General features: G+C 45.8%; 1 protein-coding gene across 1 annotated transcript in view; it reads left to right on the plus strand.

Moving 5' to 3' along the window:
- The first annotated feature begins 449 nt into the window (after positions 1-449).
- The window catches only part of fras1 (Fraser extracellular matrix complex subunit 1), a 110,218-nt gene continuing 87,588 nt past the window's right edge, over positions 450-23,079 (plus strand). The window contains 2 exon segments of the mRNA XM_080852650.1: positions 450-860; positions 2,164-2,195. Coding sequence (XP_080708776.1) covers positions 794-860; positions 2,164-2,195 — 99 coding nt within the window. The 5' untranslated portion in view covers positions 450-793.

Genomic DNA, 23,079 nt, shown 5'->3' on the forward strand with positions numbered 1-23,079 from the left:
CTACAGGTGTAACAGTAGAGAATCTCAGGTCAGGCGTAGGGCTTATAAATAGACTTTTCAGTCGGTTAAGTTTCCTTGTGGCTTATTTTTGCCATGGGTTACTGAACTAACTAGTGTCACTTACTACCATGTAAGTGAATGATTTCCCTTACTAAAAGGACTGAAACTAAATGCTCTGTCATTAGCATCATGCAATTGGCGTTTAATTTTTTTGTTTTGTTAAATTAGCACAAAGCACTTCTCTGTGGCAGAGAGGAATAGGACATCATATGCCCTTTATTAAGATCACAATAAGAAACACCGTGCGTTGGAACTTGTTCGGGGGTCCTTTTCCCACAGTGATGGGAGGGGGGCGTTCTTTCTTTGCAAACCGCCTGCAACAACTAAGCCGCTTCACTGACTCATTTAAAAGCCTATACTGCAGGTTGGAGCGACGAGGAAAAGTCAGCGTTGTTGGAACTATAATTATTAGCCCGACCAAAGGGCTCATTTTCTCCGCCATGCAATACAAACTCTAAATACACGAATTGACTGTCAGGATTGCGAGCTGCTTTGAAGTTGTGTTGAAAGGTTGGACTGGATTCAAAACCGCATCGTATTCAAGATCGGATGCTTGGAGATACCTGCTGTGTCTGTTCTTGACTTCGGAACTTGTGTCAGACGCCCAGCCGAGACGTTGTCTCGTCTTTTGTGGTATCGGAAAATTGTATGAATTCAAGAAAACAATAATGTTTTGGATTTGAACTAGAGATCGCATTTTTCCTTTGGATTAATTCCATTTCATGCCGTAAGCATGGGTCTCGTGTGGATTCTCATTGCTACTCTCACTGGAATAGGCACCATCTCTAAAGAAACAGAAGGTGGGTTTGTCGCTGCGTCCTCAACTTTCCCGTTAAGATAAAACATTCTGGGCATTTGTTACAGTTCTGTACTGTGTTTGGGCTTGAATTTTTAGCCAATATATAAATTCAGTAATTCATTAATTTTAAAGTAATTTTAAAAACAGTATAGCTTGTTAAGTGATCATAGAGATAAGTGATCATGGAGAACAGTCGCCTACTTTTTACATGAACTGTTAGCCTATGAAATGTTTATCTGACACAATATATGCTGAACGTTTTAATAGTTTAAAATAAAGTCACCAGTTTTGTTTCTCACAATAGCATTTTTATTATATAAAGTTCATGGACATCAAAGCGAAATGAATGATTTCCTCCATTAAATCCGCCATGTAGAGAGTTCCTCACCTCACACTGAAGACTGCTTTAAGAGACAAAGTAGGCTACATTAGCCAAGGTATAACACAAACTTACGCAGCCTTCTAGGAGCAAAATCAACCCCTTTTTTCGTGTGTGCACTCATAGCCCTCTGTCATTTTAACTTAAGACTCTCTCCTGCTGTGAGGTGAAGATACAGCCTGTGCATTGGCTCAATTGATGGTGTCACACTGAGTGTAGCCGACCTTTTAATCCTCTATCTGCTTCAAAATATCTGAGGAATGTATGGATACTCATCAGTCAACAGTTAAAATGGGACCCGTAAAACAGCATGCACAAGCTTCAGTGTGTGGATGATTGGAGATGATATCCTCTTCAAACCACTATAGGCTACAAGTGAAATTCAAGTGCAGTGCTGCACTGTTTCAGATGTGCTTTCAAGAAGATTTGTTGTAACCTACTTTAGAGAAATGTGGGAACATAACTCATGGTTTTGTTTAAGGGCAATCACAGTGGAGGCACTGCGGTAGTTATGAGTTCATAATATGAGCTGGACCTTTACGTCTCTTGACAGCTGAGGTATAAAATATGGATTGGATTTTTTTTGCATCTGATGGTAGATCACAGGTGTACATGTATATAGGCTACCCATAGTGGCTTTGCATGTTCAGCCTGGTGAACTCCCTATGATGAAGCTCAGCTTGAAGTTCAGGCCTTGTGGTCAGGTTCATTTCAGTGCACGAGCATTGAGCTCATTTATATTCCACAGTGAAAGTGGTAGTCAACCAGTGCTGTAAAGCCCCAGCTGTACATTCCCATCATAAATTACTCTGAGGGCCTATGACGACCATGTTTGTACATTCATTCTAATTGTGATATTTTCATTCTCTCCTTTTTCTCTCTCTCCCCCCCCCCCCCCCCCCCCCCCATCAACCCCCATTTATAGGAGCGTGTGTCTATCAAGGCTCTCTGTTTGCGGTAGGTACTGCTATTTCCTCTTTGCTCTCTCCACAATCAATGAACAGTTGACCTCATCTGGTTTACATTTCTGCCGGTGAGATTATTTGCCCAGCTTTGATTCATGACACTGGCCTGTTAGCTTACGCTGCTGAGTGTGTTGTGCCATAAATAATTTACCGGGGGCATTATGATGGCGTCGTTACAACAGGCGTTGTCCAAAGCTCCGACACGATATCAATCGAAAGCAACAGTTACTTGAGACGTATCTCTGAAGCAGACTCTCATAAATAATGGGCTGCAGCGGAGTTTTAGAATGCTAATGGGAAGGAGAACAAGGCTAGATCGTGCTGTCTGATAAGTGTGTGTAGCTGTTTCTCAGGGTGACTTGTAAGGCACAGAGCATTGGTTTACAAAGGCCTCCTGATGTTTATGGTGGGGAAATAATCCAGTGACTGACAACACTACTGAGGCAGGACGCCACAGAGGCCTCATTCACAACTCTGTTTTGTGTTTCCCTTTTCTGCATGTGTCCCATTTTTGCCACAACTTTCCTCCCTTTCCAAGTGTAAAGTGTGCCCATGTGCCTTGTTTAATATAGCCACACAATCTATTTCCCATCTGTTGCAAGCTTTAACTTTGACTAGCTGTAACAGTTAAAGGAACACTATGCAACAATTTGCCACTTTTTGAGGAATGTTTTTTTAATGAGCAATTGCTTTTTAGTATCATCTTCAAATACAATTTGATGGAATATGGACATGAATATCTTGCCGTCAAGGCTATTCACTATAAAGTTATATGGTTTTAGTTGGAACACCCCATGGATATGTATGAAAAGCCTTCACAGCACGACATCACCAACAATATTGCCAAAAGAGGCTATTTAGCATGTTAGCTTTTATCAGTGGCAACTTTGCTGTTGGTGATGTTTGTAAGGTTTTTGCATGCTTTTTAGGTAGGTAGCGGAATAGCTTTAGACCAGAACTCCATAATGCTTGTTTTAGGTTTGGGCAGGTATGTGTGGTGGGAAAAGAATCTTGTCTGCTGGCAAGGCATGTCATTACACAACAAAGAAATCCAAGAACAACTGGTAGTTTCTGGAAAAACGGTGCTAAACACTGTCCTTTGCGGTTCGCCCGTAACGTTACACTGGATTTTAACGGCAAATAACTACAAATTCCAGCCCTTGACTCTGTATAATCTGCGTAATTACAGCTGGAGTAAGTGTGGAGCACCTGCACTCCCCTCTCCGGTTCGGCACCGAGCACCGCACTTTGAAAATGACCGCCGCGTCCCTCTCGACCCCAGAACATGACGTCTCTCAGGAACTGAACTACTTTGTGAAGAGAGAGAGGGAGAGAAAGAGGAAGGGAGGGAAAGGGAGGGAGAGGGGTGGGTAGGTGAGGTGAGAGACAGGTGGAGGCATGTTGTAACCCACTCAGGAGGAGGCCCTTTGGAGTTCAAAGGGAGAAAGACCAACTAAACACCTGGAATGGCAGCATGATAATGCCAGTAGAGAGAATGAGAGAGAGAAAGACGGAAGTGGGATAAAGAGAGAGAGGGGAAAGAGGGAGGGAGGGTGGGAAAAAAATCAGATTAAAAGTAACAATGAAAGCACTCCCTCTTTTGTTCAAGTCTCTGGGCACAACATTAGCAAATCAAAGTGCTGTCAGTGAGCTAAGAGCAGGCTGGCATGAGCCCCATGCTTGTGCGCCATGGGTGGTAATGACCAAAAATGTGTTTATGGTTTGTGTGTGCTTGTGTGAGCGTGTATGTGTGTGCACGCATGCCTCTGTATGTGTGTGTGCAAATGTTTTTGTGAACTTTTCACTTAGATACCTGAGCAAAGAGTCTCTTTGTTACCCGCCTCTAGTTTAGGTTTTTTCATTTTGTAAAGAGGGGGAGGGGCATGTTTCTTTTTGCTCCTCGCTATGGAAATATGCTTCTCTCAAGTTAAGGTCAATATGAGATAGAAGAAAAAAATACTAAAGAAAGAAACACAACAAAAATAGATCTGCCGGTTTAGAATGTTCAGTTAACTTCTTTAATTATTTATTCAAATAGCTCCATTGTCAATTTGATGTTGTCTCAAAGCACGCTGCATTAACCAAGAAGCTGTGTCTAGACGAGAGTGTTAATATCTAATGTGGTGATATAACTAAACTGAATACAATCAGCAGTTAGTGAAGATCAAGCGGCCTTGGGATGTGCTCAGTGACTGGCTTTGGGGTGGGCTCTGAGGAGACCTGATGAACCAGTGGTTGCATCAGACCTCGGTGCAACCCAGAGAAACCTCAGTCGGCGCCTCCATCATTGCATTGCGCTCTGCAACACCGAGTGCCGCATCCAAATATATCACTGCGCACCAGGCCATGGATTCCTGGCATTGCAAGTTGTCCCCCCTGAAGCAATCAAAATGTAGGCCACTGTGAGAATAGAAGGGATCTAAACGTTGGTCGCTGTGATGGCACACATACTGTTCATTAATTGCGGTGACATCAAGTATTAATCATGCAGATATTAAATCTGTCACAGTGGTTTGGCCTCTGTAGGATGTATAAGAAAGAGTTCTAGATGCTGATGAACAATTCATGTCCATTCCTTTACATCCTATAGTGATATGAGAATTACATAAAGGTCCATGCTAATAGACTGTATAACCACTGACAATGGTCTGTACTAATAACATATTTATAAAGCCAGTGGGAATTGTTATAGAACCTTTTTATTGCCATTATAATTAAGCCCTCTCAAAACAACAGGAAGACAGGATTACTACATACTGTTATGTGAAATCCATATGAAAATGTGCTTCCCAAAGGCCAAGTATGTATGTAGACTCCATGTTAGCCCCCTGGCATTGTGAGGTATGACATTAAGCTTTAATAAGATCTGACTGTTGGTCAAAGGTGGTACGTTTAGTAGAGGAAACTCAATTTCCAAGGGCCATGTTGGATTACTCTCAGCCGATAATTCCTTATTGGTGGCAGGATCACCAGGGACCAATGCTCGTGCTGCTCGGTTCCATGGCTGGAATCGCTCCCTGGGATCAGAGTGGGGTTGGGGGGAGAGGGGGCACAGTTCACCTCTCTGTCTGGAGGTAAAGCTTGGGTGGCTGCCAACATCAAGATCAACAGAAGAAAGGGCGGAAAAAAGAAATAAGAAGAAGGGTGACAACAATGGGAAGTGTTGGATGTCTCTCTAGAACGTCATTGTGCACCACTAAGAGGGTTTTGTGGTGAGGCAGGCAAGGTCACTAACCTCCTAACCATTTAGTTTTGGCGGGAAAAGTCAATCAGGATATGCAGCTTGCTTTAATCACAACTCAGATTGGCGTTCAAATGGCGCTCAGTGAGAAAACATTGAGAAATGAAATAGGAATTAGGAAGAAGTAACTAGGAAGAAAGTGGCAGGAGAGTTTGTCCTTTTACGTGTTCACTGTTTGTTAACTAATAGAATCAGTCTTCACCCTGCTAATGGCAGCAGTCTTCTTCTGACCAAGCCAATTGCACTTAAGATTGTATTAATGCTTCTGAATGGGGTCAAAAGCTCCATATTGATCGTCTTGTTGGACTTACCGGAAACTCAGCGCTGCATTCAATTGTCTGGAGCCACCCTGCTGTGACTGACTTCTAAATGTTTCAGTAAGCAATCCAGCCAAGCCCACAGGACTGACCTTGAGGGGTTGACCTGAGTCTGGCCCACTGAACATGGGGGGATCTTAACCACTCATTAACCTTAACAACAACAACATGGCGCCTTCTGCTTCCTCAGAGTGCAGGACACTGAATGAATAACTTTGCCAAACAGTGCAAAAGTTCAACAGATAGCATAAGAAGCTATCTTTGCATTTGAAGTGGTTAAATTAACGATTGCGGTACTGTGGACAGATGGCTGTGTCAGTACTTTTCTTGAATCGTTGCTGTGTGGCTAATTTGAACAGATTTATATAAATTCAGTCCGTTTGTGGAACCAGCTACCTCTGGACATTAAAACAGCCCCCACTGTTGCCACTTTTAAAACCAAACTAGAAAAAAAATTGTTCAGAGATGCTTTTAATTAACATGTGTTCTTATTTTCTTTTATGTATTTGCATCTATTTTTATTTATTTGAATTTTTTTCTCATGATTGTATGTTTTTACTTACATTACTAAATTTTAATTTGAACTCTTATTATTCTTATCTACTTGCTACTATTATTGCTTTTGTAACTTCTATGTATATGTAAGGACCATCCTTTTTTTACTTGTGAAGCACATTGGGTTGCCTTTGTTGTATGAAATGGGCTATACAAATAAACCTGCCTTGCCTTGCCTTGAAAACCTTTTCATATTTTTTTTTCTCAGTCACAAGGGGAGGAAAAATGTTGTATATTGAAGAAAAATATATTTTGCTTCATCTGTTAAAATCACCCTAAATGTCTAAAGTATTTCAGTGCGTTGTACAGATTTGGGATGAAAGCCTTGGCAAAGCACCCAGTGTGTCTTAATGGACAAACAAACAGACCAGTCCACGCTCCCACTCCTTGTCTCTACACTGGCCAGTTGGAGCTTGAAGGTTTCATTCAGAGGTGTTTGTCCAGAGGTCTCCTCCCTTTGTGCCCCAGTCCATTCCCGGGGCTAAGCTCTCAGTCTTCAGTCAAAGTTTGTTTACAACTTGTCTGCCGTGGTGGACCTGGTTGCTAATCCCAAGTTTGCTCGTACACACACATACTCACACAGACACAGACACAGACACAGACACATACACGCAAACAAACACACACACACACACACACACACACACACAAAAACACACACACACACACAAACACACAGACAGAGCACCCCCACATTCCCCTTAGCCCTCAGCTATACAAGCAGTAGCCATTTTAGTGTCTGGCCTGAGGCAAAGCTTGTGCTTTCCTTGTCACATTGTGGTGTGCATCCTAGGTCTCTTCTTTCCCTCGAGTTTTTCTTCTTCCCGTGAATAAGCAGCTTGTCTACCCTGTCGTAAAGCACTTGTCCCTGGTGAAGACTGTTATGGGATGGTGGTGCCTCATCATCTGTGTCCCTCATTCAACCCTCTGCGCTCCTCCTATCTCTCTCTTCTGGCACAAATGGGCATATTGCTAAGTGTCTGTAATGGCAGGTTTCTCTTGGCAAGGGTCCACCATTATAAATCTGGGTGATTTTTTTGTACGTGAACAGACTGGTGCTTAGATTACACGTAGGCCGGTATTTAATTAACAGTCGTTCAATTCCTGAGTGATTTAAGTTTGTACATAGCCCGCCTCAATCATGCGCTGTATTAGAGATAGAGCTTCCTGCTGCTTCCCATGTTCATAACAATTCTTACAACCCTCTCCCAGTATATTTCGCCAGCTGCAATCAATAAAAGGCCTTTCGCAACTCCCTGTTCTTTTCGCAGGATCCTCGTCCAGGCGGATTCAGTACGGCTCTCTCCGCAGAAATCCAGAGTCAAATCAAACGTTGGGCTCCGAGGAGCTGTGTGATGGAAGTGGGCTCAGGGTAGAGAGGGAACAAAGCACTGCTGGAGCTCCCGTCAGCAGCCCTGTGCTTTCTCCTCAGGAGTAGACAACGCAGAGAGCCAACGCACTGTCAGTCAGAGTGAAATGTTTCAGAGTGAAGTGGCTTCGCCCCCCCCGCTACTGGTTTACGGCTGCTCAGGGGTGAACAAAAATAGGCGTCAAAAGCCCCACGTGTTACATTTTGTTCTGTGTTGCCACGGTTACGTGGGAACGTGATGATGGAGAGTTTAGACGGTGGCGAGTCGAAGACTCTGACTTAAACTTTAACTTACACGAACCAAGACTAGAACTGTCTGAATGATTAAGTTCCTCATTTACAAAAGACATCCATACTACCAAAAATTAAGTTGTCACCTCTGGGCATGTTTAATCGTGGATTTTTAAAAAGAAAAATACATTCTGTAGGCTATACACACCCAGTATTTGGATTTGCCTTTGGAGATAGTAGAAGGGAGATGACAGGACAGACGGATGCTCGCCTGTGGTCATAGTGAGCCAGACTGGGCCTGTCTATGGCTCCCTGCCTGGCTGCATGGTCGTTCAACAGGTCCCCCCCCCCCCACCCCCCTACCCCCATGTGCACCGGCTACAGAATCTCCACTGAACCGCAGCAGAAACCTCCCCTTCCCCGACCTCACACATTACCTTAAGGCTCGAGGTATGGGCATGTTTCTATTCAGCCTGACAGAGAGAGATTTCCCCCTCCCTCTCCGGATCAAAAGCTCAATCTTTTAACTGTGTACCCTACCGATGTCAAAGAGCATGCTGTGAAATAATATGGCTCCAGGAGGAGAGTATTTATCTCATTTTCGATGACATTTAAAACTATGTTCAGTATTGGTGAGGCGCAGCCCCCTGTGTGCATATGCAGTCAAATTCCAATGACAGGTGGGGGCAGCCTCCTTTCCGCTCGCTGACATTTCTATTTCACTCTTTTTTCTTCTTCGTCTCACTTATGCGGTGGAGGGCACTATGTATGTGGGTCATTGTCTCTTGGTCGTTTAATAGCCAAGCTCCTTTGAGGGAAAGTACTGAGACCTCTCACAGTCAAATAGAACCCAGCTTCCCATGTGGGTTTGAGTTTGTGTGTTCATGTTGAATAATTTCCCCTTTATATTAGGAGAACTGCACAAAAGAGTTTGCATTTTGTGAGGACCTTAAGCCCAAGCAACTGGTCTTCAGGTTATATTTATAGGTGTCTGTCTACAAAAGAACAGGGTCTGAATGTTTCAGCTCTTTGAGTGCTCTTTGCCCTGTAGTTGGAGTCTGAACGTGTTTCAACTTATTTCAATATAGTCTTTCACTGCAAGGCTGAACACTCTTCGTTCTTTGCTCTGTTGCTAATAGAGACCTAAAAGGCCTAAAATGAAGCTTGAACTGTCAAATTATTGTAATGAGTTGAGACATTGCATAGTGTGATTTTGATCACATTACCTAGCTTTGGTAGAAATATCTTAATATAGGAATGGTTTCATGTTATTGTTTTATGCTAATGCTGTGCCTGTGTGATCTTTCTGCAACATGAAAACATATTTGGTAGGTTATGAAAAACATTTATATCACGTTAAAGGATTATGTGAGCTTTTGGAATCCTTTTGTTTATTTTGCACAGTAAAGTCAAATCTCCTTGTGCCGTCGTCTTAGGATTTTACAGTGATTTTTTTATGGACTTCTGTGCATTAGCATTCATGGAATTCGTTTAGCAATGAACACAAAGTACAGCAGGATCTGTATTGCAGCAACCACCATTGTAAAAAGACGGTCCCTTTTCACAATTGGATAAACAGGTGAGCAAAATATGTGGATTGGTTGATGGGTCAGTGGTGTTGATGATGGTATGTTTTGCACTCTGGGATTTTTTGAAGAAGGCAGCGTACTGTAATTGCAGTGGTCTTTAAACACCACTAAACAAGTTTCTGAGAGCTTGTTTGAAATTGGTGGTCCGTTTTGCCTTGTCTGTGGACAGGCCTTCTACCCCCCACCCAATCTCCCCACAACACATGCTCCCAACGAGCCTTTTCTCCAGTCAGAAGAAAAGAAGAAAGAAAGAGAGAAAAAAAGAGAGGTCAGGACCTTTACTCCCATAGCCCATTCCAAAGTGGACGGCAAGATCCTACCTTACGCATTGAAGCTCTCTGAAATAAAGCAACAGTTTGGGTGGCTTTATATTCCTTTAAATTACTATTCTTTTGCAACCAGGTCCGTTAAGAAACCCTCATACTGCCTAATAAGCAGTTATAAAAAAGCAATCCCGTCTACGGGAATGACCTACCATACGCTCTGATGCATCTGCCATGGAAACACAGCGAACAGATGGATGCCTGTCCTGGAGTGAACTGCCTGCAGAGAAAAAGTAAAACAAAAACTTTTTATTTATTTATTTAGTTATTTATTTGAACTTTGCCGGCGCGAGGCAGAGGAATGCCTTGGCGTAGTGCAGCAGAGCTGCTGCGGTTGCTGCTGGAGTGGATTCCTCCCTCCGCGGGGTTGAGGTGCCACAAATAAGCCACAGCAGTGTAATAATAGCAGGCAATTACACCCACCCAGGGCCCGGGCCTCCTGGGGGCCTCTGGACAGGGGCATTCTTTATCTTGTCCGCTGGAAATAGCACGGCTTCCCATCGCTCTCGAGCCAGTAGAGCGTGGCTCCGCTGGTGGGAGCCGGTGGAGGTAAACAGTAAAACCCAGTTTGCTTTAGTGTCACCCCTGTCCCCGTCCCCCGTCCCTTCCAACCCCAATCTGTCCACTGTCCACCCCTAGAGGAACCACAGGCTTTGCTTTCATTCATCGTGCTGCACTCGGCCTCGACCTCTCCAACTCCAAGCCCAGAGACCCCCCCCCCCCCCCCCCCGCTCCCACAGCACCCAGACCTCCCAGAAGACTGCGGGAGACAAATCAGGTTTTTTTTTTTTTTTTGCTTCGCCTGCACACATACTCCAAACATTCCCCTCTCTGCTTTTTTTATTCAGGATGCTGGTCTCATTTGCCTATGAGAAACTCAAGTAAACGCATGAAACAGCACTGCCTTCGAGGCGGCACAAAAAATCCCCCTACCAAAAGGTGTTTCTTTGTGCATGTTGAGGGTCCCAGTCCTAGGCCCATCAGAGTCAACGGAGGCCAGGCTTCCAACAATGTCACCTGCTGGTGTTCCTGTTCCCTTTTTTTTTCCTAGGGCTGCAACTTGATATTTTGTTGTGAGAAAGCGCTACGCTAGGGTCAGGCTGTCCACACACACACACACACACACACACATGCGCGCGCACATTTACACACACACACACACACACACACACACACACACACACACACACACACACACACACACACATACACACACACAAACACAGATACACAAAAACACGGACCACCACTCTCTTCCTCTCCCCTCTATGTCCCCTCTTTCTGAGCATTGCACAATGGTCCCCTGATCATTCTTTGTTGAAAGGAATGTCCTTGTTCTTTGTGCTGTCCGTCACCGTTCTTAGGGCCCATGCTGGCCATTAGCCAGAGCCCCTCTGCGTTCCGACACATGGCGATGACTTATGCGCACTCACCCTCTGAGCAGAGTGGCACCCCTCCGTCTCTCTGTCACATGTAACTCCTCCCTCCCCCTCTATATCTCCATCGCTCTCTTCTTTCCTCACTGCCCTCTTCCCTCTTTCTCCACCACAGTCTGTGCCAACCGCTCATCAAAGGTGCGTTAAGATCTTAGGCCTTCTCCATGTTTTTCAGCTGCTCCCACAGCTGCACTGAGGTGCACTCTTGTTGCGGCGGTGGAACACCTGGACGGCTGTTCCCCTTGAAGGAGATTACACTGTAATTTGCCCCGAGTCTGAGGGGGCAGTAAACAAAGAGTGCTTGGCCCTGGGAATAAAAGACAGGGAGGAAGAAAGAGAGAGAAAAAAGGGGGAGAGGGGTGCCTCAGCCTGCTTTCATGGGGAGAGGCAGAGCTGCTGATCGTTAGGTGAGAGCTGCTTAGTCATTTTACTGGCATGCGTGTGAGAATGGCTGTCTGGATAGGCAGGCAGGCAGGCCGGTGAAGGACTGTTTTTGTTTTTATGAGGATGCGTAATTAATTCTACTGAAAGGTGCTCGTTACATCTCCCAAAAAGCCGTTAGCATGAAGGCCACAAAGAGATGGTCGCGATGGTTTCACGCTACGGCTAATGCACTGGTCTGGAGTCCCCTTGATCTGGACCCATAATATGATACGGACTGTGCTCTGCTCCACAGAGCCTTCCTGAAGCACAGAAATGTGTTATCTCAAGCGTTTGATCCACAAAGGGCCTCCCGAGTGATGACGACTGCTTTTGTCACAGGGTAGAGACATTGTGACTTCCGCTCCTCTCCCCAGATGGTGAACTCATTAATCAGTAAACATTCGGCAGCCTCTCTGTTGATGTACTCCACTCAACAATGGTTGCCATCAAAGTGTTTTTCGTCATGAATATTTGAAAATGGCAACAACATGTGTGTGTGTGTGTGTGTGTGTGTGTGAGGGAGACACTTAGCGGAATCGTACCGGAATCACTCACGTACTCCGGAAGCCAACAAGTCACGGGGCAACTACTGTTAATGGAATGAGGGTAATTTGCGTCCTTGTCTCAACACATCTCAGCTACATTAGCGGGTTCATGTATTTACAGCACACTACACACTAAAACACTGTGTGGCACGTTTCTCTCTGCCCTCTCCCCTATTGTGCAGTGTGCTGCATTCTAAGAGTAGCATGCATGCACGTACGTACACCCACCCACACCCACAAAAGAGAGTGTGTGTGTGACCTTTGAAAGGGCCTTGTCGGCGTTCTTTCTTTTCAAACAGGAGTGGGGTGAGAGCGACAGGTGGACAGGCTTCTATAAAGCTCTCTCTCTCTTTCTCTCTCCAGGGAGTCACGCTCCATGTTTGCTTAGCCCGGCTGACTTGTGTGTAGAGAGCAGTAATTCTTTTACTGTGCGATTAGATCGACTTTGATTGCGCAAGCCTTGTTCCAAGTCGCGTGAGGCACACTCAGTCACGTACAGTCATGGAAGGAACGGATACTGTGGCGACCGGAGCAGTTGTCTGAAATTGTGGTTATATACTTACTATAGCGGCTGCATTTCATTGGCTTTGTACCTGTACTCCACTCAATGAAAATAAGTTGAATCTAATCTAATCCTATCTAATACTGCTTAATTCAGCAAATGAAATATCCCTTTTGAAACCAAAGCCATTACTGTTTCGCTTACTCTAAGCTACTTATGGGGTTTTTCCATTGGCAGTTTTGGCTGTGCCAAGCCAGGCTGTGCCAAGCTAATTTGCATTTCCATTGCAGGTTTAATGGCGCCAAAGAGCCATTTTGGACCCTCTCCTGAGCAGGGCTAAACTGTGCCGGGTCTTCTTTCAAACCCGCTGAACGACGTTGTCATAGTGTGCCTGTATTTGAAGACACTCTTATGAAGCAGATGTGGTTAAAATCTACTTTCTTCTGGAAAGTTTTAATAGTAACAATGTCAACCATAGTAAATGGTAAACTGCCCACCGACATTTCTACCAAAGTGAGTGTGTTTAGGCTGACATTGACAAAATATCTACAAGCTTGCAAGCTGGCCCACATAGAATAAGAAGTACTAGCCTGGAAACTCAACAGGTTGGTTTCTTTTCAAACTAAACCAGATGTTTCCTTGGTAAGCTAATGTTGTACACACCTAAATACATGTGCGGCAGCGGTGGTACAAACGGAGGAAACTAACATTATGCTTTGCGTCGTGGAGTTATTTGCCTCCACTGCGTCAAATATTTTTGTATGTCAGGACACCTCTTGGCCTTTGTCCCATACTTAAAGACACACCTTCAAGAAAGCAGATCCTGGGGTATGCAAAGTTGAGGCTGTGTTTGATCAATGGGCTAAACTGAGAAAGCGACTGTATTCCAATGGAAAAAATGGCATGGTTAGCAGACAGACTGAACTAAAATAGTTTTCTAAGTTATACACCAATACCGCCATTTAATCCATGTTTAGGCTAGCCTAGTTACCATTCAGTTCCTCGTGACTAGACAGCATCAAGAAGAATCTTAAGGGTGCAGGATAAAACAACCAAGGCACCAAAGATCCTCTCCTAAGCTTCTCTCACAGAACCTGTACCAGCTCTCTATCCTTCAAGCCTCTTCTGCACTTGCTACCAATAGCGGAGGCTCTCTGGCTGTCAAGGCATCAAGACGTTCTATCCTCTGTGATCCCATGCTGTGTGGGAAAGAGTGGGGGGTAGGGGAGTGTGTGCGTGTGTCTGTGTGTGTGTGTGTGTGTGTGTGTGTGGGGACGGAAGCTCAATCCCTTGTCCACCCACAGACGTGTGTTTGCGCCCGCGGCGCTCTGAATGGGACGGGGGAGGATTCTCCAGGGGGACCCTCCTGAGCGCTCCCTGTGATAGCAGCAGGGCCCTCTGTCAGTCTGCTCCCGCCCCACACCCCGCTCTCTCCCGTTCAAACAACCCCTTCTTCTCTGCAGAAATCTATGGCTTTGCACTCTCTCAATCTCTCTCTCTGTATTTGTCTTTTACTCTCTTTCTCGTGTCCTTTCATTTCACCACTCTTTCTCACTTATCCAGACAGCCATTCTCACACGCATGCCAGTAAAATGACTAAGCAGCTCTCACCTAACGATCAGCAGCTCTGCCTCTCGCCATGAAAGCAGGCTGAGGCACCCCTCTCCCCTCACCACTCTCAAATCCTCCCTGTCTCTACAGTGAGCTACATTGTGAGCTTCCCTGCCTCAGGACTTGTTTCTGAAGGGAAACTTCATCCAGTGTGTGGGAGCCTTTGATATAACACCTGCAAAGAAGGACTACCACATACCCGGTCCTACACACAGTAGCATTGAGATGCACATGTTTCCTTTTTTGTAGTGTCTGTGTCATGTTCTGAATGCTCAGTCATACCTCAGTTCTGTTCTCATATCCTGGTATGAGGTAGACGGAGCTGCCCTTCCTACTTAAGCTAATTAGCTCATGTCTTGAATGCCGGTAGGCAATCAATTAAGCCATTGTCCTTTGTGGCTGAAAGATACACCTGCGGGTCGCGGAGCAACGAGGGTCGCTCTTGGGAGGTCCTGTGCTTCAGGGGCCATTAATGGAATGTTCCAGCACTGTTTAAACTGGCACTGAAGAAATTAATCTTTTCTAAGCCTTTGAAGTGTGGCCAACAATCTTCTTCCTAGAAGATAGCTAACAAATGAACCTCTTAGCCTAGGATTAGGGTTTCTGCATTTCTGCAGTTAAAGTGTATCAACAAATAACTTAGTGGACTATAAATTGCCAGTATAGCACCTCCTGGCACATGGGTGAAAGTACACATAATCGGTTGGGAGTCCAACACATGAGGGGGAAAAAAGGCTGTATATCTAGTTTTTTCATTTCAAGTAGATCTAATTTGGTTCCAGGGGCAGCATTCCAGCCATTTTAAGCACCCTGAGGAGTAGGTGGGTTAGCAGCCAGATCAGACTAGTCAGATCACATATGTACACACCAACACACACACACACACACACACACACACACACACACACACACACACACACACACACACACACACACACACACACAGACACACACACACACGCACACACACATGCACACACACACACACACACACACAGACACAGACACAGACACAGACACAGACACACAGACACAGACACACAGACACAGACACAGACACACACATATGTGGAGATTCGCTTTCTGATTCAGGTTTACGTCACCAGGCTAACAAGCTGGGAAACACTACAGACAAAAAATCCTGGACAGACAGTGGATTTCAAATAGGTCCAGCCGTGACTTGCTTTCAGAAGGATCCAATTTGCTGGATGTCTGCTGTGCGCTCACATTCTACCCTTCAAAAAGAGAGAGAAATAGAGAGAGAGAGAAAAGCAAAGGGATTGTAGAACTGTCTGATGAGAAAGGGGCAAAGGAGGAATAAAATCCTTTTGTTGCCGTGAATCCCCCCTCCCCCCCCCCTCGACACAAGTGTTAAGGATGAGTTCTGCTCAGCATCAAGCTACAGTGAGTTGACTGGGGGCCATGAATGAGGCCATTGTGGGAGCCCTCTTATAGAGCTCAGAAGGGGACCTGACAGAGATCCAGCGCCCTCCTTTTGTTGGCCTGCTTCGCTTGTTTCGCGTCACCTTTAAAGCCGCTCCGAGGGCGCTGATGGGCTCTGGAGAGCCGCGGCTCCCCTTGCCAGTGCGTGCCAAGCACAGATCAGTCGAAGATGTAATACCTAGGTCTGCCAGCCACCACACCCCTCCCTCCACTCCCCAAACCCCAACCCATAATGCAATTCAGGCTAGTTGATCCTAGAGCCCTGGTTGTGTGAGAAAGCTTTGAACTCCTATTGATCTGCCGAAGGAATTAACGTTGTTATTGACATTCAACAGTGCCAGGGCTCAGGGGAGCTTGAGCGGGGCGAGGTGGGGAGGATGAGAGACCCGACTCGACCCAACCAAACCCGCAGTCTTCTATTTTTTGACCCGGCTCGGTCATCATTTATTTATTTAGCGTCTACACACTGGCGCTTCTCCGTCGATCTCTAGACTACAACCCCTGCACAGATTCTTTTTCCTTCTCCAAATATGTTTCTCCAGCTGCTGTGCTAACTGTCATTTCTCCTTGCCCCTGCACACTGTTCCCGAGCCCTGTCTAGCTGTGGCTTTTACAGCTGCGCTAATGACAGAGGAGTTAAGGCAGCTCAGTTGTGCTCTTCAAGGCCCCCATTTAGCCCTGCTTTCTCGGCACATCCTAATATTGTCTGACACCACTAATGTTTGTCCTCAGTGAAACTCTGCTTGGCAGAGTGCCAGACACGGCGCCATCTGCGCATCCGTTGCTCACATACTTCACGCCAGGCAGGGAAACAGCAGCACATAAACACAGAATAACAAGTATCCAGGCTACAGTATTCCTGTTTCCTGGAAGTTTGCTTTGTCTGTCTGTCTGTCTGTCTCTCTGTCTGTCTGTCTGTCTGTCTGTCTGTCTGTCTGTTTGCCTGTCTCACAGGTCCCCGTGTAACTCCTTGGAGAAGATTAGGGAAAAAAAAGAGTGAAATTTGTTCGGCTTAGAGCTAGTTGTGTCCTTGACTTGACTGGCTCGTGTGAAGTGGTGCCAGAAGGTTGCTGGCCTGGCGGCTGTTTTTTTTTTTTTTGCTCCCTGTGTTGCCGGTTTGGGGAGATGCCCGGCGTTCTCTGGAGTCTTGCCACTCTTAGGGCAGCTGCGTGGCCCCGGGAGACCTGAGCAGTGCATGCCCCCCATGCCAGGTAGCGCACTATAGCCCTGCTGACACACACACACACACACACACACACACACACACACACACACACACAAACACACACACACACACACACACACACACACACACACACACACACACACACACACACACACACACACACACACACAAACACTGACTTGATGACTCCTACTGCCCTCCTCCTCAGCAGGAGCTTGTGGTGCTGCTGCTTACTCAGCTCTTCCTGTAAACACCTGGGGTTGGCTGTTAGTTGGTACTTGTAGTTATTATTACTATCTTGTTTTCCATTTACCTGCAAAGGTTTTTAAGGTGTTTTGTATTTACTCTACACACTGTTGTGTGAGTGTGTACCTTACAGACGGGCTGTTAGCGATATTTACCTCATGAAAATGGATGTTGGTTTAGGAGCATTGCAGAGGTGTGTGCTGTTCCCCATCAGAACCTCAGACAAAAACCGACAGACAGTCAGACAGATAAAGCAGCTGCACCTTGGAGCTAGTCTTCCCTCCCACTCTATCTCCTTTTTTCTTCTCTGCCTTTCTCATACAGTGCTCTTCTGAAACACACACACACACACACACACACACACACACACACACACACACACACACACACACACACACACACACACACACACACACACACACACACACACACACACACACACACTCACACACACTGCACCCGCCCCCACACACACACTCACTGTCTGGTTAGTTGGTGGAGGCGTCTGCTAGCAGAAGGAGGGTGAGGAGGTCAGCAGCTCCTTCATGCTGAGGTGGGATGCTGGCCAGCACACAGTGACTGATTAAAGCCAGCACTGGTAGTGCCGGGCATGGAGGTTCAGAGCCAAGGGGAGTGTGTGTGATGTGTGTGTGCATGTGTGTGTGTGCGCGCATGTGTGTGTGTGTGGTTGTATACTGCTGTTTGTATGCTACTTTATGTGTATACTGGGTATGTGCGTCTGTGTGTGTGTGTGTGTGTGTGTGTGTGCGTGTGTGAAAATATGCGTGACCGCATTCCTCTGCAGCATTATCCTCATGTCATCTGCAGTTCCTCCTCCATCTGTCACCATCTCTGGAGCTACACACAAGGCCTTTTCATCTCATTTGATATCAATAATAATGTTAATTACCTAAAGCAGAGCTCTTAGCAGTCTGGCTGTGTGATAAGACATCAGAAGCTTTGGTATTGTCCTTCTTCAGACACACTGACTTTTGGAACTTGAACCACATCCTGCCAAATGCATTTGCTGGTTAAAAGGAGCAGATGCTTTGTTTTAATGAGGTGTGTTAAAGTGATGGTCGTTGGTGATATTGACTGGTTGTTGCAAAGTTGCAAAGAGAGAGAGAGAGAGAGAGTAAAAGAGAGGGAAAGAGAGAGAAAGAGAGTGTGTGTGAGAGAAAGAGAGAGAGAAAGAGAGAGAGAGTAAAAGAGAGGGAAAGAGAGAGAAAGAGAGTGTGTGTGCGAGAGAGAGAGAGAGAGAGAGAGAGAGAGAGAGTAAAAGAGAGAGAGAGAGAGTAAAAGAGAGGGAAAGAGAGAGAAAGAGAGTGTGTGTGCGAGAGAGGGAGAGAGATAGAGAGAGAGAGAGAGAGACCTGCCTCCTGTTCAGGCCTCTTATCCCTTACCATGATGGCAGTTGCTTTTCTCCGCTAAATAAGATACATTTGTTCTCTTACAACTGATCAATAGAGCCCTGATTGCATTTCAAAGAGCTCTCCTGAAGAAAACCTCTCTAATTCCTGCCCTTGCATGCAGCCCGTGCCCTCCTGTGTTGGACCACACTGGATCTGCCATGGGAGCAGAGGAGGAATAATGCAAGGGACATGCGTGTCAGGCGTGATGCTGTGTTTGCGTTGCCCTGGCAGGAGGGAGCACACACACATACATCAGCATCTCCCAGCGGTCTGTTTGTAAGTAAATAAGCAAGACGAATGAGGACTGGTGAGGGTAGCTAAGGCACCATATGCTCCTGTTCACATTTTAAATTGAAACCCAGGCTCACACTTAAATCCCATATGTACCAGTTTGTGGACGGTTCAGGAAAAACGCCAGACAAATCCGTATTAAAGTAGTGATGTTGCCCTGTCTGCGGCTTTGAAATAGATCCTCTTTATGTACAGTTTCCGGGAAATGTTTCTTTCTTTTTTTCTCTTTTTGCCGAGGAGCCGGAAAGCTCTCCTGCGGGTATTGATTCCTGCCGTCTTTGTGCGGAGACAGGTTTGAGCCCTTGGCCTCACGGCGGATGCGTGCGTGCGGGTCAGAGCTTGGCTCTGCAGGCAGTGTTTACATTTTTAGAATAGCTAATGTTCCCGTTCTCCACAGCCTTTAGTGGTGAGTCCAATGCACAGCTCTTCCCTAAGGGCGAAACGGCCATTAACTCATCCTCCGGAGGTAGTCTGTGATGTCTCTCTTTTCCTGTTGTCAGTGCTATGATTTTGTTGACAGTTCAGGACAGAAAAATAGACAAGCTCTTGATAAAAAGACTATTTATAGTTGCAGTTTGATGTCTCTTGATGTCACCTTTCTCATTAACAGCCTGGGCTCGATTTTGCTCAAAGATAGACATGATCTTGTTTACAAACATTTGAAAGACTTGACAGTTCATTTTGACAGTTAACACTGATGAAAAGCTGTTAATTTGTCTTCTCGCGTTACAATCAAATCACAGTCGTTGTTATTTTGGGCAATTTCTGACATCCATTTACGATAAGTATGCTGATAATTCATCAAGTCTACTTACTGTTTTAAGTACATTAACGGTTAGTGAAAGGCTTGTGGTTGGGTTACATACTGCGTTTTGTACATTTAATTTGCATTTACAGTGCAAGAGAAAATGATGGTGGCATTACGCTGGTTTATCTGGCAGATCCGAGTACCTGTACGAGAGCTTTTTCATTTTCTGGGTTTAATAGGTGGGCGTCTCTCTGTAAGTGGCAGAAACAGGTTTTATGCAGGAGTGGAAATACATGTGAAGTTGAGCCGGATAACTGTGTCGGCTGTTTCCTTTATGAGGTCACAAATAGCTGGCTTGCAGTATCATGTTTGCCATTCAAATATAGGCCAATCTATGAAAAGATACTGGCGCACTCTCTACCCGAGCCAGCCAAGCTTAGGTTTGGCATCTGCTAATCAATGATTGGTATGCATAGCACTTGCCATTGTTACTGAAGATGTAATGGTGTGTTTTGTGAACGCGTGTGTGTGTGTGTCTACAACAGAAATATTGGTTGACACACCCTATTCTGTCAGCAATGTATCCCAACCACAGTGTTGTGTCTGCCTCAGGCATGCTCTGAAGTTGCCTAATCAGCCGGCCAGAACTATATTCTCTCCATATTCTCCCTAATATACAGTTACAGTCCTGTTAAAATAGACTACACATCTTCCTCGTGGCGCCAGCAGCTGTTTTTATGGTGCCATGAACGCTAAAATAATCTGCGTTGCTCACTGCAGAGGGAAGTATCAGAGAGGCCATACTAAATATGGACAGTTAAATATTCCAAAATACCTGTGTTAGCCCTCCTACTCATGGGGTAAATTGGCATTTGAAGCCCAGACATCTGTTTTATGGGTAAATGGGTATTAGGGGCTGTATTGATTTCAGTGCGCTGACTTTAGCGGGCCTATGATGGATATAGATGACGCTCCTCCTGACATGCAGAAATACACTCAGGGTTGGGAAAGCTCATTTGATGAGGAGGAACAGAGAGACCGGAAATTTGATGGTGCCGAAAAAATTAGGACACTCCCAAGATATCTTTGTTCACCCACCCTCCCCCTTACAACACACACACACACACGCATGCACGCACGCACGCACGCACGCACGCACGCACGCACGCACGCACGCACGCACGCACGCACGCACGCACGCACGCACGCACGCACGCACGCACGCACGCACGCACGCACGCACGCACACTCCCTCACCCATGTTACAATGGATATACATCATATCAAGTCTGTTATGGATGGCTTCTTAAGGTCAGGGAAATAAATCTAAATGTATTTTCTACAGAGAGCCTGTGGCCCTGTCCTTATCAGCTTCTGTATCTTAATCTGGGGCTCAGTTGTTCGGAACCGCACACCTGAATGTCCAAAAGGCGTGCAGGGACGGGCACAAAATGGGCCTTAATTTGAGGCGGAAATTGCTGTGCCATTGTGCAAGTGAGGTCTTATCCTCTCTGTAATCGCAGCAGTCAGATGCTCCCTGCTCAGCCTGTCACTGTGTAATTACACAGGTATTGTATGTGGGGGTGGTTTGGGTGTGGGGTGTTGGGGGCAGACCTGGAGGAAGGCAGAGGGGGGGGGGCATTGTGTGGGTGGTGTTTACAGTTCTTCTCCAGTTCTGTACCCTGTCATGTTTCCTTTTTCTTCTTTGTCCTTATTGCTGTTCTGTTGTTTTCCCTTTCTGAGGTGATGTTGTCCTTCATTCCCCTGAGTGACTTCAGCCTAGCTTTACCCTCAGCTTAACACGCACAGACAGTGAGACAAACAGCCCCCTGTTCATCGCTATCATATCTGTGCGCATGATGAGAATGACAGCTTTTTCACTGGGGGGGAACTAAAGCCTTAAGTGTTCTGGTGATTAGGCTTTCCCTTTAATAATATATTAACCTACAAATCAGCCTCTAACAAAGAGCACAGACCAGTATATGAAGCTCACAGAAACATTTCGAGCATCCCTACATGACTCTGAGGTGCATCCTCCTTTTCAGCGTCTAACCTGTGGATTAGTATAGTGTTAGTGACACCGTCATAAACAACTGGCTTCCTCTGACCCCGTTTTGTCGCGGCTCCATGTTTGGTTGTGAGTCTGTGCGGGAGGAGCCGTGTGATTGGGAGTCCGCGAGGCAGCGTCCCTCACCCCCACTGAAATAACATTTCAAGCAGGAATCCGCAGTCAGATCATCGCTGCCAGGGCTGCGATTACACCCGGCAGATTTACGAGGGCTTGCCTCCGAGGCGCGCCGGGAAATGTTTAATCGTAATTGCGTACCTGGCTTCACAGGCACCCGAGGGCACGAGAACTGCCTGCACGCACACACACACACACATGCACACACTCATACGCACACACTCACATACACACACAGCCTTGTTCTACATCTAAACATGCAAGCGCGTACCTCCCCAGCTTGAAAGCATGTTCTCATATTAGCGCTATTACATGGCACTGATGCTTGTAATAGCAGGTCACATACTCCGTGTTCTGAAGCGACCGAGAATGTTATCTCGGACCAGTTAACCATGTTAACTATGTCTGTGTTTTTCAATGGTGCAATTTTGGAGATGGAGAGTTTGAATTAGAACAAATAAAGTAATCCACCCAGAGTTCCTCACTGAGATTGGATAATGTCAGCCTCAGGCCCTTGTGATAATGATTTTTTCTTTTTTTATGAAAAGTACACTTTCTTAGTTTGACTTCCTGTAAATATAGCAAGACAATCTGCCACTGGTTGCTCTGAGTTGCCAGTGTGAAGGGCAGGCCGTCTGGAGATTAGTGTGTCATGGCCGTAATGGTGGCCTGGGAAACAGCCACGTTCTCTGTCCGCCACTGTTTCAGAGGCCCCTGACCCATGAAAGTCTGGAAGTGGAAGTCCTCTGAAGAGGTGTTCTTACATGGAGTGAAAAGTGAATTGTATAGATGACCTTGAGTCTCCCTCTTAATCCCAAACATATGCGTCTAATCCTCTTAGCTCTGCTGTAAAATGTTTCTGTTTTTCTCTCTCTCTCTCTCTCTCTCTCTCTCTCCTTCTCACTTCAGCTCTCCTTGTCACTTTTGTCCATTTTTAGCCAGAATGGTGTGAAGAATTGGGGCCTCTGTACTCTACTCTGTACTGGGTTTGTGTTTTGGTGTGAGCGTGTGTGTATTTGAGTGTGTATGTGTGTGTGTGTGTGTGTGTGTGTGTGTGTGTGTGTGTGTGTGTGTGTGTGTGTGTGTGTGTGTATTTGAGTGTGAATATGTGTGTGTGTGAGAAAGAGGGTACATCTTTGTGGAGTGTGCGTTTGTAAGTGTGTGAATGCGGCAGAAGCATGAAGGACTGCTGGGAGTGGACAGGCCCATCTGTCTGGTGTCTG

Source organism: Sprattus sprattus, assembly GCF_963457725.1.
Source record: "Sprattus sprattus genome assembly, chromosome: 15".
NCBI classification, from domain to species: Eukaryota; Metazoa; Chordata; class Actinopteri; order Clupeiformes; family Clupeidae; genus Sprattus; species Sprattus sprattus.